Genomic DNA, 21,409 nt, shown 5'->3' on the forward strand with positions numbered 1-21,409 from the left:
AAATCCACAAGTTGCCCAGCAGTATGATAATTAAAATTAGCCCCATCTTTATCAGTTGGAATATTAATGTTAACACATTAATGCATCAGTAATTAAAATCCAATTCTATATATTTTTCTTAAATGGTTCATTCTTCATGAGAAACTTTCACACTCTCTAAAGTCTATTTAGATTCTAATACTTTTGTACTTTTTACTTAAGTAACATTTTGAATGCAGGACTTCACTACATAAGACTTAGCTTAAAAGACAAAAATCAGCTGATACAATATGATGTATTTTTATAGAAGACAAAGATAAGATAAGATATACCTTTATTAGTCCCACAGTGGGGAAATTTCAGGTATTACAGCAGCAAAAGTGGATCGCAAACATAGAGGGCATCAGTAAAAGGACATTAAATATCAACCAAACAATATAAACAAGGAGTAATGAAATATGAGTAAACAATACTGATAATGCACATTGATATGGTTGATATAATTGCACAATTGATATGAATATGAACCATCAGTACTGACATTTCACAGTGAATGATAGTACTCCTGACTGGAGTATTGATAGTGAATAGTTTCCTATATTGCACATAGGAATTGATATATTGCAGGAGTAGGTCATAAAAGTAGGTCAATGGAAATGATTGCCTAGTGTTTTAATTGATGTTTCATACAGCATCCCAGCTACTTGCAATTAGAGTTGTAATAGCGGTGTATTTTTGTGGAATATTTTGAGATATTTGCCACCGATTCCGCTACTCCCTCAGTTGAGGTTATCAGTTACATTTGCTGTCGTGTTAGTACGCTGCCATGTCATGAGTCCTCCAGGCCTTTAGGTGGAGGAGTGGCGCTGTGAGCGCTGTGCAGTCGGATGTTGACAGGCCCGCTGCTGTGCTCGAGCTGTGACTGCTGCCGCTATCACGTTTCCAGTGTGCTCCATACCCCACTAGAACTTTCCTGCTGCTCCAGAAACACTGTACACATCCGCAGCAAACCCATGGCAACCGAACGGCAAGTAAAATTTAACATGTGCATTAGCTTTTTTGTATTTTCATTCATTGTTTCTACGCATGTGATTAACGTTTGGTCTCTCCTTTCGCTTTAGCAGTTTCCCCGATAGCTTCATTGACGAAGATCCACAGAAAGCTCTGGAGGTAAACATTTGCGTGAGCTAGCCAAAAACAGATAACTATCGATTCTTCCAAATAGCAGGTGGCTCTCTGGGGTTATCACATTAACTGTCAGTTCTTCTGATCTACTGTCGTATAAAGGAACCTGAGAGTGATGTCTGGTGTTTGTTTTAAATCTGACTCTGTAACTAGCTAGCCAAGTTAGCTAACGTTTACCGTTAGTATCACTTTGACTGAACAGCAGGGCGTCACTTAAACTAACCGTTTCCGAGTGAGCAGGACGTTAATGTTATTGTACTTCACCACCTTTAATAATGCAACACTTCTCAGTGGGAAGTTGTTAACTGACGTTAGTGATAAACAGCCGTTTTAAAGATGTCAGGCTGTCAACATGACAAGTACACAGTATCATCTTCAGTAGTGTCAAATAGAAGTCAGCAACGAATGCTGCTTCCTAGTTTCATTGACTTGTTAAAATGTTTGAAGTCACTGCTCCATGAAATCTGTTACAGCTGCCATTGCAGTTTAGGCCAAACATGCAGAACTCATTAATGCTGCTCAGAGCCAATCAGCACCGCCACTGTTTCATTTGTCAAATAGATCCCAGAAAAGTAAGTTGCCTTTAAAAAATGGATGGTGGTGACAATGTAGCAAACAGAGGAATCAGCCAGAGTCATCTTTTGTTTAGATTTACTTTTCCATTCTTATCTCTGCTCTTTCTGAATTAAAATTGCACTGTAAGCTGTCTGCTTTAATGCCACCCCTTTCCTTGTAGGCACTAAATGAAGCCTTGGAAGCAGACTCTGATAATGCTGAGTGGTTGTGCCAGCGTGCCTATGCTCACACACTTCTCAAAAACTACAGCTGTAAGTCTACGTACATGTTGGTTTTAATGGTCCTTCAGAAAAGGCTTGCACAAAATGGCTTCGTGTTCTATTGAAGATGGTGTTTTTTGGTCACTGCCTAAAGTATATGAGTATTGAATTTAGTATGGTGGGGTAGCTGTTGTGGTCCAGACTACAGCAAAGAACATTTCCAATGTGATGCTTGAATTGATAATCTGGCACCAGTCAGCAATCACTGGAGGAAATTTAGGTTGCATGAATTTTAATTTTCTAAGTGATGCAGCCTGGATGAATGTATACATATGATTAAAAAAAAAGTGAAAGTGAAACGTTTTCTCTCCGCAGGTGCTGTTGATGATGCCAAAAAAGCACAGCAGCTACAGCCCAGCCTTCCCCTTGCTTTCATGCGAACAGGGTGTGTACTCATATTATGAAGGAATGAGGGGAAAATCACACACATATAGGTGTTTATTGTTGATTAACCCAGTGATTCTGTGTTGTTTTGCAAAAGCTCTAACACACTGTCCAGCCAGGCGTACAGTTTATGCACAAGAATTGCTTTGCTGATTTAACTTCTTTAACGAGGTATATGATCCAAATTGTGTGTGTGAGTGGATGCCATTTTTCAGCATTTCAAGATAATCTGATCTAAGTGTATGTGGCATGTTTTTTCTCTCCCAACTGCAGAATAGCAGAATACCATCTAAACCACTATGAGTCAGCACATGCAGCTTTCACTCAGGGCCACCAGCTGGATGGTGAGTGCACCCTATTTTGGCCTCTAGTACAAACTTTCCATCATCCCACTTTCTACCAACCACTGTTAGCAGCGGCACCCTGTCTGTTTCTCTCTCCTCATTGGATACTAAGTGCTAAATCTGCATCCCTCAGCTAGGGATGAAATAGGCAAGGCAGCTCTATTTATAAAGCACATTTCATACACAGAGGCAATTAAGGGTCCGTCACATAATGAAGATTAAAAGGGAAGAGATAAGAGAAATGAAAGAGCACGAAAAAAGTTTGGAAAAGAGATAAAGGTGAAAAAGTGGAATTTTTTGACATAAGTGTAATTCTAGCAGAGTGCTATTTGAATTAAAGGCAGTAATGAACATAAATGTCTTGAGCCTGTTTTTATAGTAGTTACAGTGGGTGCAAATCTGAAATATAATGCAGTATGAGTTCTGTACAAACAAATGTGATTTATTGTTTACACTTCGCTTCATGTATTACAGTAGTTCTGGTCCACAGTGGTTATGTTACTGTAGTACTTAAATTAGCCATGACAAAATTGAGAAACATCGAGCTACAGTTGGTCTTTTGTACTGTATCAAGGCTGCAGCTACAACAACAGCAACAGTTATTTTTATTATCGATTAATCTGCCCACTATTTTCGTAAGTGACTGATTAACAACCTGAAATGTCAGAAACTGTGAAAAATGCAGCCCCTCTAAAAAGCCCAGGGACATCTTCAAGTACCTTGTTTTATCTGACAAGCAGTCCAAAACCCAGAGATGTTCTGCTCATTATCAAATATGACAAAGAGCAAGTCCTCACATTTGAGAGGCCTCGATTTAAAGAAAGTTTGCATTTTTAATTGAAAGGAAAGACTCAGTCTAGGGCTGGGCAATATGGCTGAAAACTCTATCACGATATAAGTGTTTTATATCTGTCGATATCGATAATTATTGATATGTTTTATGACCTATTTAAAATAAGGACCAGGAGAAAAATACATTCATTTTAAACATTTTTATTTTAAATTTAACCTTTCTCTGATTATAATCCCCTCAGCTATCAAGGCAGAAAGGAAATGTCAAAACAAACCATGGAAAACACTCAAATAATAAATGTTAAAAAAAAATGTAAAAATGTAAAGAGAGAGAAAACTGAGAACTTTTTTTCTGCAGGTTTAGTGCAGGAAGTTTACAAGCTGATTCACCTTCTGGTGAAAAAAATGTTTTCAGATATGTGCAGTGTTTCGTAAACATAGCAGAAACTGAGGTAGACTTGACATCTGTAAACAAACATGATAGACAGTACAGTAAGATTGATTGAACTATAAAACCAGCCTAGACATATGAACAACTTACTTACTCTAAACATACATGAACTATTCAATTATATTTTTACTGCAAGTGTGTTTTGTTTTTTTTAAAAAAAGCAAGTATAAGAGATTTTTATAAACTGGCTTCTCCACAGTGCTCAGTGAAGCATGTCTTTAGCTTCAGTATATGCCGCTGCCTCCGTTATGTCTTTGTGCCTTTTAGATGATTTGTCATCAGGCACTGAAGCAGATACCTCTGCATGGTGGTCTGCTGCTTGTGCGGTGGTGCTGCAGTTGGTGGACGTTGGCGAATACGGCTACGCTCCAAAGAGTGAGCGCGGCTAAGGTGGTTAAACAAGTTTGTGGTATTACCGGTCTTGGTGGGGACGACAGTCTTGCATAAGTTACAGACCACATTGGTCTGACTACGGTCCGACTTAAAGAATCCAAAAAACTGCCATACTGGTGAGCTGACTTTCCCTGTTCTATCGACAATTTCTTCGCTCGCTGCAGCACTCACTTTCTATTTCTCATCTCACTCCTTGCGGAGCATCAAACACGAGACAACGAGATGGCGCAAACGAACTTGATACTGTTACATGATTGGCGTGTTAGCATGTCTCTCTCACTGATTAGCGATTACTCCCTACGTTGCTCAGTTACCTGAGAGCGAGTGCCTTTGTTCATGCAACCAAACTTGCTTCGCAACTTCAGGTTTCTTCCAATGAAGAAAAAAAAATTATCAAATGTTTTATCGAACAGATTTTTTATTGATATTGATGACGTGTTTATCGCGAGACATATCGCTATCGTTTTATCGCCCAGCCCTAACAGTCATTCAGAAGATGATGATTGTACAAAGGATATTAATACCTGAGCTCAGGGACCCTTTATGAAACTGCTGTCAATAAATGCAGTTTGATTGCAAATGATAGCATTCTGTTCTTATTTATGTTTTAAACAGCGTCCCAACTTTTTGGAATCAGGGTTGAACAATTTCTAAAACTTTAACAATAAACAGCTAAGCAAGACTACAAGAGGAGAAGTTAAGAGCGGTTCAGATTGCTGATATCTTCCAGGATATGTTCTTATTAAAATAATTATAAACGGTTACTTGTTTTTGTTGTGTGACATCCTTCAGTTAGTGGACTTGTTTGTTTACTGTTAAGTAATATTGGTCACATGCTAATGATGTTACAAAAGAGCAGTTGTGCATTTTGGCCAGGACTGGGTTTGACACAAGGGATCCGTCCAAGATGCTGGATCAGGATTAAAAGATTTTAAACCATAAACTGCAAGTATTAATACGAGTCCAGATCACACAAACTAGTGAAGCCAATGTCTGTCCATGTGTTTCACAACTGTAACCGTTGTCAAGCAAGACATTACCACCATTTTCAGTCTACACATGAAGTGTGGCCAAATTCTTATTAGTTTCTCTACTACAGCTACAGTTTCTCAAACTCAGTTTGTCAAGCTGAAGTCACCCAAAACATTACATTTGTATGTTCTTGATTTTGTATTCATCAGTGACCTAGAATCTTGCACTGCTTTTGTGATGATTAAAGCAGCTTTGCTATTGACAAGACAGCAGGAGCTGGCTAGCAGAAGGTGAACAAGGAAATGCTAAAGTGATGGCTACAACAGCATCGCTGTCATCAAGGCATGAATCCATTTGAATAGATGTGGTATTTTTATAGACGCATGTCATTACAGAACAAGCTGTTATGTTAAAAAAAGAGTGGCGACCCCACCAGGCAAGGCTCTGTTTGCAGCTGAATAAGTGCCCCGAGTGGTCGCAGTTCAATCAGTGGGAAAAGATTAAAAAATGGACTCAGGGTCCCAAATTCATCAGCGCTGTTTGTCAAAAGAGCAGTGAATCTATTTTTAGAGTTTAACAAATGTTGCTGGTAAAATGTGGCTCTCCTCTGACCTGCTGATATAACACACAATGTATGCCCATAGTAACTAAATGAATGCTTTAAGCCTTGTCCAGCACTTAGTCAAACCACTTTCCACTTTACACCTCACTGATGCCCTCAAATGTTAAATTCTCTAATTGAGCTCTTTATCAGCATATATTACTTTGTAACAAATTGAGACAGTATATTTCTGTTCTTTTTGATGATTTCAACAGTTTCTGACAAGTCATTCGAGGTCTGGATAAAGCGGTGTGAGGAGCTGATGGGAAGTAAGTATGTCACTGAACTGAGACTTCTGTCATGTCTGTGCTTCTATATGGGTTAGACCAGTATTTAGAGCTGATATTGGTCTTTTATTTTAGGCTCATTAGCATATGAAACAGTCTTTTTTATTTCATTGCTAATTGTTTAATTGAGCTAATTATTAAATGTTCTAAAGTAACGTGTTAGTACACAATATTGCCTATGGCAGTGTTTAGTCTATGGAGTCCACAGTCCATTACTCTGACCTCTATGTACAATGTGCTCCCAGCTATCCAACACTAAGCTAAATGGCACAGTCAGGGAGCTGATCAGCCCATCTGATCACCAAATGAGCTTGTGCACATCCATAAAGCTACAGTCTGTGTTGGCAGCGGAGGAGTGTGCAGGCAGAGCTGCTTAGTCCAATAAAAGATGCATGCCATGTCTGGGCGGTGTGTTTTCTGGTGATGCCTGGGCCCTCTGGATCATCGCAAGTAAACAAGAGCATGAGTTTTGACAAACACGCTTCACACCCACATGCACACGTACTCCCAGGAGCAGTATGATTCATCAGAGTTAACGTTACTGATGTTTGAAAGCCCCCGATGAGACCCAGCCCCTTCCTAGGCCTGCTTGCAGACAGCATTTGCACACACAAACAAATGCACACCAGGGTGTTTTTGAAACTTGAAAGTACCCTACTTGCACTTGCTGACGCTCACACCAGGAGCAGTCGTCGCATCTGCTGGTGACAGTGTGTTTACCACCAACCAACACACGCACAGCACATGGTTATTTCAACACATGTGGCACCCTACTTGTTTAAAGAAACAAAGACACACACACGCACACACACACACACACACACACACACACACACACACACACACACACACACACACACACACACAGTCTTTTTCCCTAAACAGCCCCCCTCTCCACCATTTCAAACGTGACCTCATTAAGACAACATTAACACGCCTCCTATCATCTCATCTCTCTTCCCTCTCTGTGCTCTCTCTCTGTAATGAAGTCGGTGAATAATGTATGATAGCTTGCTGGTAAACGGTGATCAGGCCTGCTTGGGCTCACAGGGCTTTTAATGGGCGTGGATGGACCAGTAAACAAACTGGTGGCAACTGTGTCTTTGTGTGTGTGTGTATGTATGTTGGGGCATATCTGTCTGCTATCTGTAGACAAGTGTGTTAGCTTAAAAGTTGTGCTTTTATAGCTTCATCCTCATATTTTAGAGTTCGATTTAGCTGTAGGGATGTATTAAATGTTTGCTGCCACACACCCAAATTTTCCCTCTCCTTTTCCAGAGCAGACACAGATTGGCAGCAGCAACACGGTGAGTTTCTCTGCATGGCCACTTGGGGGCACTGTTGCTCTCAGCATCAGTGGAGAGCAACAACCCGCCTGTACGTTCCTGCTTCAAAAAAGGAAGCCTTACTAAGCTTCTTTTGTCATTGTTATGTTTTTCCTCATTTTTGTCTCTTTTGTTTCGTCCCTCTGCCTCATTGCCACGTCCTCCTCCTCTAATTGTCGTCCCATCTCGGGCCCTGAATGACCCAGCAGACAGCAGCAGCTCTGCCAGTGAAGTAAGTGCATGTAAATATGCCTTATTTAGGCAATGTTGTTGTATGTTTTTAATGTTTATTTTATTTATTATACCATCCTAATGATAAACCAAGCCTCACTGTGTTAAAGCAGCCCTGTTCTGTATAACTGGGTCAATACAATGCTCAAAGACGATACATGTTAACGATGAGTTGCTTTTTAGTATTTGAAGTTCTCGGTTTCATGAAGTTTAGATATTCTATTCATCATATTTGTGGTGAAAATAGAAAAAGCCTTCGGACTTTTTCAACCACTTTCGCTTGTGTGTCTCTTGCAGACGTGACTGGTACCAAACAGAATCTCAAGTCATTGTCACAGTCATGGCAAAAAATGTACCCAAGGATGGTGTGTGTGTCAGCTTCATGGAAAAAGAGGTATAAACACACACTTAAATGCTGCGTTGAAGGGAAGAGAGTCTGTTTTCTCTGTATTTGTGTCTGTGTGTGTGGAGCAGAGATTGGTTTGCTCTTGGGTGTTTCCTCAGGGGGGCCCATTAGATGGGTCTCACACTCACACACTCACACACACACACACACACACACACACACACACACACAGACTGACACACACTCTCCCCATGGACCCAACTATGCCTCCAGTGGTGCCTTGTTAACATTGCTCCCAAAGTACAGATCTAAGAACAATTTACCCTCCCCAGCTTCTCCAACCTCCTAATTGTCTGTAGATAGAAGGCATAACTGATCTAGGATCAGCTGCGGAGCCCTCAAGGGGCGATCCTCTTTCTTGCTCTTTTTCTCTTTTCCTTTGTCTCTTTCCACTCCTCTTTCCTTCTCTCAGAGGGGTAACTGCAGGGCACCCCAGGGAACAGCTTTGTCTTTCCTAATAGAATAACAAACTGAGTTTACCCCATTTCAAAAGAAATAGTTCACTTGCTCCGAATCATACAGTCACTTGTTAAGCTCCCTCTGTGGTGTGAAGTACAGATAAGTTCATATATTTTTTACTAGGTCAGTATATACAAAAGAAATTAAAGATGAAAGGCACTGGTTCCAGTTATTTTCCCTGGTGCCTGAGCATGCAGCAGCTGTATACCTACAGACAGAGCAGGAATTCAACTGGAAATGAATATTAAGGCTTTGATAGTTTTGTGGAATTGCCCAAAAGCTACTTTGGCTAACTTTCTAAGCTTTTATCCCCGATGAACTACTTCTAACATACATTTGGTCCCAAATCAGACAAGTCCACTTTTAGAGAAGTGGTAGGTGGTGAATTGCAAACTGTTACAAGTTGAAGTGATGTACTGTACAGGCGAATTATGCCTCAAGTGGGCAGTTTTTTAGTGCTTTTTCTATACGAGGGCAGCATTTGCCAAGTGATGAGTGTGTAAAGAGTGTGAGGATTTGGGCCACAGCCGAGGCCACGTCCCTTTAAACCAACAAGCTACCCACCCGGTGAGTGATGGGCTGTTACGAGCTGTCTGACCCCCCTCATCACTGGTCACTCGCTGGCTGAAGGGGACAGGGCGAGGATACTCCTGGCCGTCACACCAGCCACATCAGATCATTATTCTCACAGACAAGCCTGACACCTTCACCCTCCCTCACTCCTTATCTATCTTTTTGTCTTGTGTCTTTCCTGCAGACTGACTAAGTGAAATGAAAATATTGAAGCCAGAATTTTAACACAGGAATTGTTACTTTTTATGCAATTTCTATTGGTTACTGCCACACTTAAAGGTAACCAATGAGGAGTAACACCTAATGTCTGCTGTCTGTGCTCCCTTCAGCTCTCTGCCACAATACAGCTGGCATCAGGAGACAACTTCAACTTCCACCTCCAACTCCTGCATCCCATCATCCCCCATCAGAGCAGCTTCAAGGTCCTCACCACTAAGGTATCAGTCACTTTCAGTTTAGCTAATGCTGTGATTGAAGCTTCCAAATGGACCGGGAGTCCACTACCGCTATGGAGATTTTACATTCTCACATACATTTAGGATGATTTGACAGGTTTAAGAGACATTTCACTGTGACAGATGCTCATGAAGCAGACACAAACACTTGCTTGTTTACAACACCAGTTGTGTTAAATGGTTCATTGTGCACTAAAAGGCACATCAAAGCATTGTGCATCCTCTTACATTGGACCACATGGGGCAAAAAAAATGCTGGCTTTTGTCCTTTTCTGGGGTCACAGTGACCCGGACTGAGCAACACTCAATAATTTAAGGCAATAAAATGGCTTCAAACTAAGCAGGTCACATAGCTGCCAGGATACAAATGGTCTGTGAGTTTTCAGAGGTGCTTTCAAGTCAAGTGAAAGTCAGGAAAATGTCGTAAAATATCAAGGAATTAAACAAATGGGTTATTTTCCAGATCATACTGTATAACCCGCTTCTCACATACAGTCGTGTTAGATAGTGGTTTTGAGATGTTTTTCCTCCACAGCAAGCCCAAATGTAGCGGAAAATAAAACTGTTTACCACTTTTCTCTTTTCTGAGCTGAAAAACATAAACAAACAAGGGAGAATTTTTAGGTCAGGCAGAGTTTTTGAAAGTCAATGAAAAGTCATTGAATTTTACCCGGAATTAGGCGGATCGCTGTACGTCGCCTTGACATCCTCATAGTTCCTCTCAACAATAAAGAAGCAGACTATTAAACATGTCGGGGAACATCTTTTATGTCGCCATAAAGAAAGTATGGTGTAGTAATGTCACGCTGGAGAAATGCGGCCACTCTGACTATGCATCAAATCTCTGAACTGTAGTTTAACCAGAGAGCATGAAATTACATGATATCCTCTCTGTGTTGGGGCATTTATTGTCTTAATAGCTAATCATTGATCATTGTTCTGCCTTTGTTGAAAACGTTAATGAATTCAGATAACAATAAAAAGGGAAAGAAGACAACCACGCCAATGCGAGCGGAAGCGGCTCACTGAAATTGTGGCTGATCATTACTCGGGTTACCGCTCTGAGATTAACATCATAATCTCTTCAGTAATTTAAAGCAGTGTAAAGTATGCTGTCACTACCTATAATTCCTTAATGCTGGTAAAGCCCACTGTGGCTGGAGCAGAAATGAGAAAATCCACTCTGGCTGTGTACCGTGCGGCTCCTGTGGAGACTAACAGGAGATTCACGCATATGCACAAATCCTCACTCCTACACACTCACACAGTACACACATTTATTAGGACTTGCTGAGAGTTCCTCAGCACTGTTTAAGGTGATTATGGGCCTAATGAGTAGGAAGAGCACTTTTTACTATAGACTAATTAGTGTGTATTCGGGAGGATGTGTACTAATGAGTGTGCTGGCTGAGCATGTGCTGATTCAGGCTTTAGATCACTGTCAGGTTTTAGCCTGAAGATCAAGAGGCAGGTTTTGGAGTTGTTTTGATTGTTTTTTTTTTTTTTCTTTGTTTGTTTGGGTTTTTTATCATTAAGGAGGAGGAATTTGTTTTTTAAGGCATTGATCAATCCGGTCTCGTCAATGCAACATAACGCTCTGCTTTCTTGTGTATTCCCTAAACCTATTTTTCTCATGATGGTGGAGTGGATGATGGACAGAAACTTCCAAAACATCTTTAATTGTCTCATGAGTAAACACAAACTCCATCCATTTTCTATGCCGCTTATCCCTTTCGGGGTCGCGGGGCGGCCGGAGCATATCTCGGCTGTCCCGCTGGGCGGGAGGTGGGGTACACCCTGGACCGGTCGCCAGCCGATCGCAGGGCACATACACACAACCATTCACACTCACACTCACACCTAGGGACAATTTAGAGTCACCAATCAACCTAATGAGCATGTTTTTGGTCTGTGGGAGGAAGCCGGAGTACCCGGAGAGAACCCACGCATGCATGGGAAGAACATGCAAACTTCACACAGAAAGGCCCAACCCGGGAATCGAACCTGCGACCTTCTTGCTGTGAGGCACACGCACTACCCTAAACACAAACTCAATAGATGATAATTTATAGTTACCATAGAAAAGAGATCATTGTGACATGATGTATTTACTCTCACTGAACATAGGTGGTCCACACATAACTAATACTTACATATACAGTATTAATGGCTGCATATTAAACCGCAGCACTTTTGATACCAACCAAGTACGACTGAATGGACGCCTGAACGCATACACAGTATATACGGCAGATTTGTAATCTGGTTCACTCATTTTTGATTAGATTCTGTCTGATTTAAATCTGATGTTTTGACAATATTAAGTTGGATTTTCTCAGCAAATGCAAATATGAGCCGCGGTTTTCACTGAATTAGTTGCTGCATCTGCATATGTTTAACTCCTTATGTACTGAGGCTGCAGCTCATGGTGCGTTCAGGACCCAAGCTGATTCTAGGACTGCCTTCCAGATGCAGTACTGCCATAGGATTTACAGGAGTGTGAGGATGTACAGTAGTCGTCTCGATTCCACAACGTTAACTTCCACCAAAGTTAAAATCCACACGAGGAAAAAAAGTTTATTACTCATAAAATTATATTATAGCAATAATCTTGTCTCCTAATAATCCAATAGGAGACAGACGACCTTTATGGGAAATGAAAAAGAGATGCAATAAGACGCGCAAAATATACATACACTACCTACGCGAGTAGAGTGGAGGGCATGACATTAATACAGCAGATTTTCACTACAATACTGAGGTAAATGCTGTCAAATGCATGATATAAAGACCTCATGCGTGATATAAATGTCCTGTCAAATGGCAGAACAGTGCAGCCTCTAGTGATTTTAAAAAGAGTTGTAAACATGTTGATATGGGGAACAAACACTTGCGAGTTGTCTTTAATTTGGAGTCATTTGTGGTTCCAGCTGATGAATAAAGGTCCAAAAGTGACTTTCTTTTCGCTCTGTTTTGGTTTCCACCGCGACACAGAGAGAAATATCAGCCTCTTAACCTTAAGTTCACCAGCTGCTGTTTGGTGCTGAGCAGGCACACATTGGGTATCTGCAGTGTTTTTGCTGAAAACATGAGTTTAAAGGTTCAAGTTTGGTACATTCTTATCACAAGAATATCAATAATAGCTGGTTTAAGAAGTTTGGCTTCTTATGTGAAATGAAAGAAAGGTTTTCTTAAAAAACAGCTTTGTATTTCTTAGTAATGTTAAAAAGAAATCATTTTAGTTTTGGTACCGAAACTTGTGAATTGCATTAGCACTTATATCAAAACATTTCAAACAGCACCCGGCCTTATGTGCTTCTACTGGATCTATATCTGTTTAGCATCAACAAACAAGCATAAACAAAAACCAAGGGCTTACACCAAGAGCCTAAATAGATCTGCCGTGGTACTAACATTGAAAATCCCCAAAGAAGCCACAGCGCCTCTGAAAGCAGTGATGATATTTATTTTAGTTTATTTTGCAGCAAGGCGTCAGGGGGAATGAAAGGGCAGCACATGGTCACGAGTGCCACCGTCGCAAAACGTTGTTGGGAAATTTGATTAGCAGCGTTATATAACCTGACATCTATATTGTGTGCTTATATCCAGTGGCTGCACGGCGCCGAGCAGAGGCTGACCTGCACAGAAACTGCCCCCTCTCAAAAAAGCACTCGCTCTCACTCACTGTCTCACTTTTCCATGGCAACAGCAGACACTGCATACCAGAGGTGCACGTGGGTTGCAGCTTAAACAAGGGCTCAGTCTTCCAGAGACCACAGCTGAATATGGTCTTCAACTCTCCCTTCTCTCCAAAGCCTATCTCTCTTCTTTTTTTTTTCCTCTTTCTCGCTCGTTTACCGTCTTTGTCTTTGTCAATCTCGCCATGGCCGCTCCCACACACACACACACACACACACACACACACACACACATTCTGTCTTTCTTTCTGTCTTGTGTTCATACAAACACACACACACACGCATACACCTACCTCTAGGATAACGAGAGAGAGTGTACAAGCCCTCCTCCTCTCCCACAAAGCCCTGACTGTTCCCTGGTCCACCGGGCTCCTCCGGTACACATGGCCCCTACACACACACACACACACACACATCCCACCAAGCCCATAATCCTCATTGGTAACTACTGGTCAAGACTGCATAGAGGCACCTAACTCTTCTAAAAGTCCTCAGGTGTGTGTGCACACATGCCCGACAGTGTGAGACGCCACAGCAAACTGAGCAGCTTTCTCAGTGCGTATCTCATTTTAATATTTTGGAGCCATTTCATTTTTCTGAAGCCAAGGAGCCACTGGGGGAAAAAACATTCAAATGAACAACGGCATCAGCAAATCAAGTTTCTCCAGATTGGCATGCATCCCTAATGAGTGTTTAAAAAAAAAATGCATTGCCCTCGGAGCTGTTGATTCCCAACCAATGTCGGTCTGTCTGTCTCAGTAATAGGCTGCCCTGCACTCTTCGCTCCACAATGTTTACGCTTCATCTCCTCGCTGTCTTTAAAGACAACTTAGCAGGGGGAGGCTAAGCCGGGTGTGAGTGTGCGCACGCACACACATACAAATACGGAGGCTGAACAGTAATCTTTCAACACACTTGTGCCATTTACACAAAGTATTTGCAGTGTGTGTGCGTGTGCGCATCTTGTCTGTAGCACATTATCGTCAATGCGACCTCCTCCTGTCCTCCACCACGACAGACATTCCAACCGCAGGGGTCACCGCAACAACGGGGAGCCAATTACACACCAGTGTGTTTGATCAGAACAGACGGCTGACGCACACACACTCAGACGCGTGCGCGCCAACACACTCGCCGTAATTTCCGACCCGCGCTCGCTTGTTCATTCACTTCCAAACTCATCTCTTTGGAAAATAGCTAAAGTGGCGTCTCCGCTCTTTAATTTGCATGCCTGTCAACGTCTAAGAATGTTTATATTTATTTCATTTATGCGTCTTTCTAGCCGAGTTTGTTTTGAAATCCGCTGGGATCTGGAGAAAGAGGGAGAAGACGCTGGGTGAGGAGTTGTGGCAGGGAGAAGGAGGGGTGCGATGGCTACAAACACATGTGACAAGCGACACGGGACCCCAGTGCCCCTCTGTAAATAGCATGTGTGTGTGTCCACATGTGTATGTGTGTGTGTGAGTGTAGTGCAGTATTGTATAGTCCAGCCCCTGGGGTCCTGTGGGTGGCGGCCCCTGTATGTGGCTCTGCTGTCACTTCCCTTTACGAGCTATTGCTATGCCTGTCACACACAGAGAGACACACACAGAGAGACACACACACGGCGCCTGGCCTGCCATATCCCTTAAAAGCCAGGAAACACAGATGTGGCAGCAGATTAATGTTGTATGGCCCAGGAGCACGCAGAGAAGCACACACGCTCTGACACACACGGAGCCGCGGCTTGAACTCTGCTGCTCTTCACACACACAAACATTAAAGACAATTATGGCACCTGCAAACTCTGGCTGGTAGTTTTAAGATGATAACATTTAATTTGCTTGGCGTGCAATCTCTGCTCCTCTTCTGTTGGTCGCCTGGCTGTAGAGTTTGGATGATCATTAGCAAATGAATTTAAAATAGAGCAGTGTCTTGTTAAAGCTGAAAAGTCAAACTCTACAGGCTAGATAGCTGAACTTAGATTTATTTTGGAGTTAATTTCAGTGCATACAACTGTTTACCCACGGGGGTAAACAAAAAATCTGAACGCATAATAAAAAAGACACAAGATCTGAAGAAATCTAACATAACTTATCAGAATTACAAGCACTGCTACAAAGGCCATATTAACCAATTAGCAGCATTTGGCAGCCATTAGAGCAGGTCTGGGAAATCAGCATTTTGATACCTACTCAAGTCTTCAAAGCACCAAGAGACCCCTGATAGTGCTCAAAGCCCAGATCGCAGGTGCATCTGTCAACAAAGCAAAAAATTATTTAATATGCCAAGAGGAGCTGTCTCAAAAATCGATTGAAATCAGTTCATCAAACACGAAGTGATGAACGGGGTCGAATAAATCTCCATAGACACACTGATGGATCCAGGATCGTTGAACAGCACTGTACGTTTTTCATGGCCATTAGTTTTTATTGTTTCTGCTTTATTTCTGAGAAAATATCCGTCTGCCATGGCTGGTGATCTGAATGCTGCGTTACCCATGAGCCTCAGCTACTTTCCCCAAAGAGAAATAACCAATTGGATGCGTGAATCAGAGCCGTTGCAAATTTAAAATCGTTAAAGAGTAAAAACAGCTGCACGTCGTGCGTTAATGGTTTGAAAGTCTCTGACAACCCTCAGCGTCAGAGCTGGCCGTGGTCAGGTGACATCTGCCGTACTTGTGTGATTTAACACACTGCTACACTGAGGCTAACGCTAACAGTTATTTCATTATCGATGAATCTGCCAATTCTTTTTTCGAGTAACGGTTTGCGGTCAGAATACAGGACATTGTCTGACCTCAGCGCATGGTTTCTGTTGTTGAACTCTTTCTCAGCTTGTCAGGCCAGGCTAATCACGGTGTTAAGTGGGTGTGAATTGTTGCTTTCTGAACAGAAATAGTCAGACACAGACCCCGACTCTGATGTGGGAAAGCTGTGGGGTAGTCTGAATTCAAACTCACACAATCCAATTGTAGGTGTGAACTTGCAGAAAGTTCGGTGACACATTCTTCTGAAGAGTGGATGTGAATTATTTGGTCAGTAACCTGTATTCTCAGCAGGCGTCTTTTTTTAGTTTCTCAGCCCTTCGCAGGTGAGCCGAAAAGTTAATTTCGGACACTGCACAGATGCCTCGCTGCGCACGAAGCCCTCTGTGGGGCCGAAAGCGCTGACACATACCAAAGTGATCTATCAGTGTGCCACTACTCGCACGAGCTCATCACCTCGGCGGAGAAGGTAGCAGCAATCATGCTGTCTTATTTCCTTCAATCTGCTCCTCTCACTCACGCTTTGCTCAGTGCGAGTCAGCTGCTCTGCCTCCTCATCTCTAACCTTGTCTACCTCTCTGCTCCCTCCTCCTCTGGCCCCCCTCATAAATGAATCATCACATCGCCCAGCAGAGCAGAAATGTTCCTTAATTGCACCGACATAGCCGGCGCTGTCTTTCACGTGCACACATATCAAACACATGCACCATTAATGGTTGGTGTGTGGGGGGGGGGGGGTGTAGAGGAGGGGGGAGCGCTGCAGCTCGCGTGTTCCGCTGGTATGTGCCCTGTCAATGCGGCTCAGTGTTAAAAGCGTGTGTCCATGTCCTCTCTCCCCTCATTGTTTTCCTCCTCTCCCATGTTCTCCTGGTGTAATGATTTGGATCAGATGCTGCTGTGTGGAATTAGGATCCCCCCCCTTCCCCCTCCCTCCTCCTCCCCCCCGCTCCCTCTGTCTCTCACACTGGCCCTCTGGCTGACAGGCATCTCGTTAGTGCAGTATGTCTGTCAGTGAGGTTCGAGATTGAGCTGTGCCCCCGCATATCCCTGATGTCTCTCTCTCTCACTCGCTCGCTCGCTCGCGCACGCACACACACACACACACACACACACACACACACAAACACACTCGCAGGCTGAGTTGACGACGGCTCAGAACAGACACTCTCTCTGGCCTCAATAATGATCTGATGTCCTGTACTTTTAAGATGTCACTCTAATGGAAGCGTTATTTTTGTCCCGAGCGCCAAAGAAAGACCATTTTGCTAAACATTGTTATCTCCCTTGTTCCCTCTTCTTCTCCTCCCCCTCCTCATCGCCCTTCTCTTCTGTCAGGTGGAGTTCAAGATGAAGAAGACAGATGCCATCAGATGGGAGAAGCTGGAGGGAGAGGGACAGGAGTCCAACATCAAACACTTCAATCCTAGTCAGTCCACAGCTTCTGCATTTACACTCTTTACCCTCCAACCATCCTCCTGTCTTTGCTCTCATCTCTGTCTCTCCCTTTCTCCCTCACCCTCGTCTTAGTCCTCTCTCACTCTCTGCAAAGATCAATATAAGCTCCTGTGTTTGTCTGTACTGCACTAAAATGAGAGTGGGCAGTCAAGCCCTGCTAGAGTCTTTCATTAGTCTGACGGTGAAAGCAGGCAGGGAGAGGGAAAGGTATGACAGCAAAATATGACTCAGTATTTTAGCCCACACATTCCTATTACTGACAGGATTAATTACTTATGTAAGTGTGTGTGTGTGTGTGTGTGTGTGGAAGGGGGAGTAAAAGTTAAGTGGGCAGCCAAACCATCCTCTCCATGCACCCAGCTCAGCCTCCAGGACGTGCTGTTTAAATAGTGCCTGCTTATAATAACTTGGGTTACTGTTCCATTCAAACATGATATTTGACATCTGATTTTATGGGATCACATTGCTGTATGTCCACACTTGGCCTGAATATGTCTGCTGCGCGCCTGGTGCTGTATTTATGTAAATCTGCGTCTGGATTACATTTCCTGCTCCCCCTCTCCATCTCTTGTTGGGATTATTGTGGGCGTATTTCATCAAGGAAATATAGAAATCAAATCACAATTTGATCCTTCAGCGTCTCAGTTGTATGATTTGGTTGCAAAGTGAGCAAAATGAATTCAGTTAATACATCTTGGCGTGATGAGATGGTAAAAGTCAGGGTGTTGAACTGCATTCGGTTAAATTCTCAATTAAAAACATCTATGAACTGTTTCACAAAAGCAATAAGCTGTTTGTTATCTCCGCAGAGCTCTGCTCGCCGTCTCGCCAAGTGCCTCACAGCTGCTTTCAGAATCTCTCTGACTCGGTCTTTGACTGAAACTGTGAACCTTTTTAACATGTTTCCCTTCTCCATCAGATCAGTACCCGTCATCATCCCACTACGCCCACAAATGGGACAAGATGGTGGTGGACCTCAACGAGGAGGAGAAAGACGAGAAGCTGGAGGGAGACGCAGCGCTCAACAAGCTCTTCCAGCAGATCTACTCCGATGGCTCAGATGAGGTCAAGCGAGCCATGAACAAGTCCTTCGTAAGTATTAAGTGTTAAGTTTAATAACTAGGCCTATGAAAGAGGTCAGCAAAATATAACTATACTCAATATAACATAACTTAATGAACTGTGTGGCCGTTTTGAATGACAGCTAGCCGCTATTACCATATTAACCAACGGGTGCTTCTTCGGTCAATTCACAAGTGAAATTAATTCTTAAAGGGAATTCATGCTTTATTGTACACAAGCCTGTAGACACACACCATGTGGGACATTGAAAAAACAGTAAAACATCAATATTTTTTATTTACACACAAGTAATTGTCAGTGAAAGGAGGACAGCACCAACAGTGTGGACTGATGGGGCAGTAACAGATTGTGTAGTTGAAGGGAGGGATGTGTGTGTTTATGAGTGTATGATTGTTGATTGTTGATTGGGTTGAACCAGCATTCTGTGCTATTACTGCTCAGCTCTCACGACGGCACACTTGAGAAAGTATTTGCTGTCATTTCCACAGCGACACAGTTACACAGCCTAAAGCCGATGTTTTAACATTCATGTCGACGCTTCTGCGCTTGGAGCAGAAGACCTTTAGGAGAGTAAAGGTCAGCTTATATGGAAATCAGCTTTCTGAATTCTTTGACTTTTTAGCCTATTATGAATCCTGAGAAAATTAAAATCAAAAGTGAGTTAAGAGTAAAACCCTGCTTCATCAATACTCATGGACTCACTAGATGCTGCAGTGGACTTATCTAAGCCCGGAGCAGAGAGAAGGTGTTGCGTAACCACAGCATTAATGAAACAAGGGCTCATTCCCCTGAAGTGATTTCCCCCTCTCCTCCCTGTGCAGATGGAGTCAGGCGGTACGGTCCTGAGCACCAACTGGAAAGATGTGGGCAAGAGAAAAGTGGATATGAGCCCACCGGCCGACGTGGAGTTCAAGAAGTACTGAGCACCTCTCTCTCCCCGTTCCCCCTCTCCCCTCTGACGCCATCTTTCTCCACATTTGTCCGTCTGAGCTCCAGCGGGAGTCCTCGTCACTCTGCAGTCTCCGCGGCCGTCCACTTCCTCCTCTGCCCGGCCCGTCAGTTGTGCTGTCGCTCTGGTGTTCTCACTAAGTGCAGGGAGCCCCGGTGTTCCCGCTTTCACTCCACCAAACCACTCATGGCCTACTCTCTGCAGTACCTTACCACCAGATGGGCTCAGTTCATTTGAATAATCTGTTGAACGGATTGAGTTATGTTATCTGATTTTCAAAGGCCCGCGGACTCAAAAGGGATTAAAATGTGACTGACAGACCTGAAATACTTCATTTTAACGTTCACATCTGGTTTTAAGGACGTCATTTTTCTCTCCGCGGCCTCTCCTGGTTTTCTCAAAACGCCCACAGCCTTTCAATTTGGGAGCCTTTCACGACGTGTTATTTATCAGCACTGTATAAAAATGTAAAGTTCTTCAAAATAACCAATTCAGATGCTTGAATAACAACCACAATTGCATTTCTTCATTTTTTTTCTGTAAAAAATCAACAGCAATACTCTGCAGGCTTGACTTGTCTGGAATCTGTGTGACATGTCAGCCAGTGGCTCAGCACCGCTCGCGCCCTCCGTGTGATTCAAGCTTCAGTGTAAATAAAAGATTTGTTGTTTGGCTCACAAACTTTGTCTCGTGTTTTATGGCTTGTTGTCCCTGGAAACTGTTTTGGACAGGTTTGAAAGTCTCGGGAGGGATTCATCAGATGCAAAAACAGCAATATATTATGACAGGGAGCCATGCTCTGTGATTATGTGCTGGGAGGAATGAAATGTGGCATCACTGATAGTAGCGCAGGCAGTTCAGATATGGTTGACGGCTCGAGGATGTGGTTTGCGTGTCGTGGTTCGATTGGTATCGAGACGGAGGGCCCGCAGTCGTTTGGCCAGCAGGCGGGGACGCAGCCCTGAGGTGAAGTGGTGATTTACAGTTGGAGATGTGGGAGAGCGGGCACCTCCCCTGTTCTCCAGCTACATATGCGGCAGCTGTAACTGTGAGGAGGCGTCCTGCCGCGGCAAGAGCATTAATATGGATCAGCCTCCTAACCGCATCATCAAGCCTCTCACACTGAGTTAAGTGTTAAATTCATCACACATCGTTTCATCTCTCGTGACGATCAAACGCCCGTTTGTGGCTCTGGATGGAACTCTTAGCTTCATAACACACACACACACACACACACACACACACACACACACACACACACACACACACACACACACACACACACACACACACACACACACACACACACACACAAGCACACACTCCTACACTATCCCTGACACACACAAACACACCGCCCCCATCCTTACCCCCTACCCCTGCCTGAGGCGGCTCTGTGACATCAAAAGGAGCTAAGCGCTTTGCATCGTGGGTAAGATCTGGGAGCGTGACGGCTACAGAGTCTTTAGTCTCATTAAAGAGTTGTAGAGTTGCAACTCTCAACATTAAAGAACTCTGGAAACTTCTTTCTGCTCATCCCTTTGGAGCAGCTACCAGATGTGACACATCTCAAAACTGAGAAGTGTCTTTGAGCGTGTGTGTGTGTGCGTGAGAGAGAGAGAGAGAGAGAGAGAGAGAGAGAGAGAGAGAGAGAGAGAGAGAGAGAGAGAGAGAGAGAGAGAGAGAGAGAGAGAGAGAGAGAGAGAGAGAGGTGTTCCCAAATCAGCATAATGATTAGTGAGAAGAAATATGTATTTACAAACAGGATGTTAAGTCATTCGTTCAATAACAAAAAAAAAAAAATA

At 43.2% G+C, this 21,409-nt stretch overlaps 2 protein-coding genes across 5 annotated transcripts in view; one reads left to right on the forward strand and one right to left on the reverse strand.

Annotated features, from left to right (window-relative positions):
* The window catches only part of LOC139338701 (uncharacterized), a 147,855-nt gene that overhangs the window by 33,723 nt on the left and 92,723 nt on the right, over positions 1 to 21,409 (reverse strand). The gene's annotated exons all lie outside the window — the stretch shown is intronic.
* sugt1 (SGT1 homolog, MIS12 kinetochore complex assembly cochaperone) lies at positions 865 to 20,283 on the forward strand. Of its 4 annotated transcripts, none has more exons than XM_070974910.1 (13): positions 865 to 1,006; positions 1,101 to 1,149; positions 1,901 to 1,991; positions 2,316 to 2,385; positions 2,658 to 2,728; positions 6,153 to 6,206; positions 7,503 to 7,531; positions 7,759 to 7,781; positions 8,078 to 8,174; positions 9,548 to 9,655; positions 17,453 to 17,543; positions 18,492 to 18,664; positions 19,477 to 20,283. In XM_070974910.1, the coding sequence occupies exons 1-13, from the start codon at positions 867 to 869 to the stop codon at positions 19,576 to 19,578; spliced, it is 1,098 nt and encodes a 365-aa protein (XP_070831011.1). In that variant the 5' UTR covers positions 865 to 866; the 3' UTR covers positions 19,579 to 20,283. The 4 variants fall into 4 exon arrangements, with proteins under 4 accessions (XP_070831011.1, XP_070831010.1, XP_070831012.1 ...); XM_070974909.1 differs by having other exon boundaries at positions 877 to 1,006; positions 7,756 to 7,781; XM_070974911.1 differs by having other exon boundaries at positions 877 to 1,006; positions 1,104 to 1,149; positions 7,756 to 7,781.

Source organism: Chaetodon trifascialis, chromosome 11 (assembly GCF_039877785.1).
Source record: "Chaetodon trifascialis isolate fChaTrf1 chromosome 11, fChaTrf1.hap1, whole genome shotgun sequence".
Taxonomy (NCBI): domain Eukaryota; kingdom Metazoa; phylum Chordata; class Actinopteri; order Chaetodontiformes; family Chaetodontidae; genus Chaetodon; species Chaetodon trifascialis.